Raw genomic sequence first — 5,000 nt, forward strand, 5'->3', positions numbered from 1 at the left:
AGGTCTGGTCACAGTAGCGGCAGTTATAGGCGGGCTGGTCCCCCTCCACCGAGTGGGTCTGCAGGTGTCTCAGCAGCAGCGTCTGGGAGCTGAAGGTCTGCCGGCACACGGTGCAGCTCAGGTCCGGGACCCGGTGCTGCAGCCGGTGGGCGTCCCGGTCTCCGGCGGACTGGAACACCTTGTCGCAGCGGCCGCAGGTGAACCCCTCCCGGTCCAGGTGGGTCTGCCTGTGATTGGTCAGACTGGACAGGTGCTGGAACTCCTTGTCGCACTGGGAGCACCGGTAGACCGGCCGGGCCCGGTGGGACCGCTGGTGGGTCAGCAGCTCCGCTTTGGTCCTGAAGCCGGCGCTGCACTGGAAGCAGGAGTAGGACCTGGGGGGGCGGGGCTGGGGGGGGTCGGGCTGGGAGGGGCCGGGCTGGGGGGGGTCGGGCTGGGGGGGGCCGGGCTGGGGGGGGTCGGGCTGGGGGGGGCCGGGCTGGGGGGGGCGGGGCTCCTGCTCCGGACTCTGCAGGGTCGGAGGTCCCGACGTCGTCAACGCAGAACCACAAGACTTATTGGTCCTCAGGTGGCGGATCACCTGGAGACAACGGCAGCAGCTGATTGGACAATAATCCCTACAACTGGTTACACTAACTAGTACTAGTACTACTGATATAACTAGTACTAACTAATACTACTAGTACTGCTAAAACTAGTACTACTGATATAACTGCTAGTACTACTAACTAGTACTGATACAGCTACAACTAGTACTAGAACTACTACAACTGGTTATACTAACTAGTATTATTACTAACTAGTACTACTAATAATACTACTACTGCTAGAAGAACTACTACTAACTAGTACTAGTTACACTAACTTGTACTAGTACTACTACTGATACTACTACTGCTGAGACTAGTACTACTACAAGAACTACGACTACTAACTAGAACTACTAAGTACTAAGTATTACTACTACTACAAGAACTAGTACTACTAATAGAACTAGTACTACTAACTATAACTAGTACTACTACTACTTACTACTACTAACTATAACTAGTACTACTAATAGAACTAGTACTACTAATAGAACTAGTACTACTACTAACTATAACTAGTACTACTAATAGAACTAGTACTACTACTACTAACTATAACTAGTACTACTAATAGAACTAGTACTACTAATAGAACTAGTACTACTACTAACTATAACTAGTACTACTAATAGAACTAGTACTACTACTACTAACTATAACTAGTACTACTAATAGAACTAGTACTACTACTACTAACTATAACTAGTACTACTAATAGAACTAGTACTACTACTACTAACTATAACTAGTACTACTAATAGAACTAGTACTACTAATAGAACTAGTACTACTACTACTACTAACTATAACTAGTACTACTAATAGAACTAGTACTACTAATAGAACTAGTACTACTACTACTAACTATAACTAGTACTACTAATAGAACTAGTACTACTAATAGAACTAGTACTACTACTAACTATAACTAGTACTACTAATAGAACTAGTACTACTACTACTAACTATAACTAGTACTACTAATAGAACTTGTACTACTACTACTAACTATAACTAGTACTACTAATAGAACTAGTACTACTACTACTTACTACTAAGTACTCCGTGATCTGAGCGTACTGACCTGCGAGCGGTAGATGAAGCACTTCTGACACTGAGGACACTTGTGAGCGACCCGCAATGAATTATGGGAAATGCTGAACAGGCCGTTAGCGGCGACGTTGGGCTGCGGCGGATCTGATTGGTCGACTGTGAAAGAAAGGGGCGGGACTTAGAGAGGAGCAGATGGAAAAGTGAATATATGAGCTGCAGGCAGGAGGTGTGTGTCTTTGTGTGTGTGTGTGTGTGTCTGTGTGTGTGTCTGTCTGTGTGTGTGTGTGTGTGTGTGTGTGTGTGTGTGTGTGTCTGTCTCTGTGTGTGTGTGTGTGTGTGTGTGTGTGTGTGTGTGTGTGTGTGTGTGTGTGTGTCTCTGTGTGTGTGTGTGTGTGTGTGTATGTATGTGTGTGTGTGTGTGTGTGTGTCTCTCTCTCTGTGTGTGTGTGTGTGTGTGTGTGTGTGTGTGTGTCTCTCTCTCTGTGTGTGTGTGTGTATGTGTGTGTCTCTCTCTCTGTGTCTGTGTGTGTGTGTGTGTGTGTGTGTGTGTCTCTCTCTCTGTGTGTGTGTGTGTGTGTGTCTCTCTCTCTGTGTCTGTGTGTGTGTGTGTGTGTGTGTGTGTGTGTCTCTCTCTGTGTGTGTGTGTGTGTGTGTGTGTGTGTGTGTGTGTGTGTGTCTCTCTGTGTGTGTGTGTGTGTGTTTGTGTGTGTGTGTGTCTCTCTGTGTGTGTGTGTGTGTATGTGTGTACCTGATTGGTCTGCTGTGTTTCCAGGTGACTCCTTCACTCTGAGAGGAAACAGAAAAACATTATGAAACAGGTATGATGTCAGTTTTAATCTGGAGAGAAGAAGAAGAGGAGGAAGAGGAGGAGGAGGAGGAGGAGGAGGAAGTGGAGAGAAGAAGAAGAGGAAGAGGAGGAGGAGGAGGACAAGGAGGAGGAAGTGGAGAGAAGAAGAAGAAGAGGAAGAGGAGGAGGAGGATGAGGAGGAGGAAGTGGAGAGAAGAAGAAGAGGAAGAGGAGGAGGAGGAGGAGGAGGAGGAAGTGGAGAGAAGAAGAAGAGGAAGAGGAGGAGGAGGAGGAGGAGAGAAGAAGAGGAGGAAGAGGAAGAGGAGGTGGAGAGGAGGAGGAGGAGGAGGAGGAGGAGAGAAGAAGAGGAGGAAGAGGAAGAGGAGGAGGAGGAGGAGGAGAGAAGAAGAGGAGGAAGAGGAAGAGGAGGAGGAGGTGGAGAGGAGGAGGAGGAGGAAGAGGAGGAGGAGGAGGAGGAGGTGGAGGAGGAGGAAGAGGAGGAGGAGGGGGAGGAGGTGGAGAGGAAGAGGAAGAGGAGGAGGAGGAGGAAGAGGAGGAGGAGGAAGAGGAGAGAAGAAGAAGAAGAGGAGGAGGAGGAGAGAAGAAGAGGAGGAGGAGGAGGAGGAGGTGGAGGAGGAGGAGGAAGAGGAGGAGGAGGAGGAGGAGGTGGAGGAGGAGGAGGAAGAGGAGGAAGAGGAGGAGGAAGAGGAGGAGGAAGAGTCTCACCTGTCCTCGTCCTGGATCACAGGTGTGACTTCACCTTCATCGCTGGATCCTGCTGAACGCTGATTGGACGCCTCCTGCTCGACTGGTGACATCATCACAGTCGCCTCCTGCTCTTCCTCTTCCACTTCCTGCTCCTCTTCCTCTTCCTGCTGCTCTTCCTCTTCCTGCTGCTCCTCTTCCTCCTTCTCCTGCTCTTCCTCTTCCTGCTCTTCCTCCTCCTTCTCCTGCTCTTCCTCTTCCTCCTGCTCGTCCTCCGTCATCACCACCACTTCCTCCTTCACCAGCTCCACGTCCGGCTGGACCGGAGGATCTGATTGGCCGTCTGCGTCGGCCGGAGGAGGAGGAGGGTCGGGATTGGCCGGGTTAGTGAAGAGGGGGTGGGACCAAGCGGAGAGGAGGAAGTTCTCTGTGTCACAACCCACTGAGGAAAAAATAGGAAGTCAGTTTACAGGAAGTGAGGAGTGAGTGAGAAAGGAAAAGAGGAAGGGGGGAGAAAAGGAGGAAGGAAGTGAGGAAGGCAGGAAGAAAGTGAGGAAGGAAGGAAAGAAAGGAAGGAAGAGAGAGAAGGAAGGAAGGAAGGAAGAGATGGAAGGAAGGAAGGAAGGAAGAAAGGAGGGAAGGAAGGAAGGAAGAAAGTAGGGAAGGAAGGAAGGAAGGAAATAAGGAAGGAAGAAAGTGAGGAAGGACGAAATGGAGGAAGGAAGGAAGGAAGAAAGGAGGGAAGGAAGGAAGGAAGGAAGGAAGGAAGGAAGGCAGGAGGGAGGGAGGGAAGGAAGGAAGGAGGAAGGCAGGAAGAAACTGAGGAAGGAAGGAAAGAAAGGAAGGAAGAGAGAGAAGGAAGGAAGGAAGGAAGAAAGGAGGGAAGGAAGGAAGGAAGAAAGTAGGGAAGGAAGGAAGGAAGGAAATAAGGAAGGAAGAAAGTGAGGAAGGACGAAATGGAGGAAGGAAGGAAGGAAGAAAGGAGGGAAGGAAGGAAGGAAGGAAGGAAGGAAGGAAGGCAGGAGGGAGGGAGGGAAGGAAGGAAGGAGGAAGGCAGGAAGAAAGTGAGGAAGGAAGGAAAGAAAGGAAGGAAGAGAGAGAAGGAAGGAAGGAAGGAAGGAAGAGATGGAAGGAAGGAAGGAAGGAAGGAAGAGATGGAAGGAAGGAAGGAAGGAAGGAAGGAAGGTAGAAAGGAGGGAAGGAAGGAAGGAAGGAAGAAAGTAGGGAAGGATGGAAGGAAGGAAATAAGGAAGGAAGAAAGTGAGGAAGGACGAAATGGAGGAAGGAAGGAAGGAAGAAAGGAGGTGAGGAAGGAAGGAGGGAAGAAAGGAGGGAAGGAAGGAAGGACAGATGGAAGAAAGAAAGAAAAAGAAAGAAAGAAGGAAGACAGGAAGTAAAGTGGGCCGTATTGGACCCCTCATGGGGCCGGTTCTGGCCCTCGGGCCTCATGTTTGACCCCCTGATGTTAGCACCTGTGGTCGTGGCCTGTCCCAGCAGACAGCTCTGATTGGTCAGCAGCTCCCTCAGGTCGTCTGGCTCCGCCTCCTGCAGACAGTCCTCCAGACCACCGGGGGCAGCGTGCAGCCAGGAAGCAGCCTGACGGACAGGAAGAGAGAGAGGAAGTTACCTGTGAGTCCGACAGGAAGCAGCCTGACGGACAGGACGAGAGAGAGGAAGTTACCTGGGAGACACACCTGAGTCCGACAGGAAGCAGGAAGAGCCTTCCTCTCTTCCTTCCTCCCTCCATCCCTCCCTCCATTCTTCCTTCTTCCCTTCCCTCCTACTTTTCTTCCTTTTTTCCTTCCTTCCTCACTCCCTTCTTTTGTCCCTTTCTCCCTTCCTTCCTCCCTACCTTTCTTCCTTCC

The 5,000-nt window shown here is 50.1% G+C and overlaps 2 protein-coding genes across 2 annotated transcripts in view; both read right to left on the reverse strand.

Annotated features, from left to right (window-relative positions):
* Positions 1–3,249, reverse strand: part of LOC128354589 (zinc finger protein ZFMSA12A-like) — a 7,001-nt gene extending 3,752 nt beyond the window's left edge. The window contains exons 1-4 of the mRNA XM_053314805.1: positions 3,157–3,249; positions 2,392–2,429; positions 1,675–1,799; positions 1–580 (exon numbers count right to left, since the gene is read on the reverse strand). The exon at positions 1–580 is cut by the window's left edge and continues 6 nt beyond it. Coding sequence (XP_053170780.1) covers positions 1–580; positions 1,675–1,799; positions 2,392–2,429; positions 3,157–3,248 — 835 coding nt within the window. The 5' untranslated portion in view covers position 3,249. The remainder of the gene's footprint in view (positions 581–1,674; positions 1,800–2,391; positions 2,430–3,156) is intronic.
* Position 3,250: 1 nt separating this feature from the next.
* The window catches only part of LOC128354591 (uncharacterized), a 4,596-nt gene continuing 2,846 nt past the window's right edge, over positions 3,251–5,000 (reverse strand). The window contains exons 5-7 of the mRNA XM_053314806.1: positions 4,608–4,731; positions 3,364–3,577; positions 3,251–3,260 (exon numbers count right to left, since the gene is read on the reverse strand). Of these exons, the coding sequence (XP_053170781.1) occupies positions 3,251–3,260; positions 3,364–3,577; positions 4,608–4,731 (348 nt within the window). The remainder of the gene's footprint in view (positions 3,261–3,363; positions 3,578–4,607; positions 4,732–5,000) is intronic.

This window comes from Scomber japonicus, chromosome 24 (genome assembly GCF_027409825.1).
Source record: "Scomber japonicus isolate fScoJap1 chromosome 24, fScoJap1.pri, whole genome shotgun sequence".
In the NCBI taxonomy this organism is placed as follows: domain Eukaryota; kingdom Metazoa; phylum Chordata; class Actinopteri; order Scombriformes; family Scombridae; genus Scomber; species Scomber japonicus.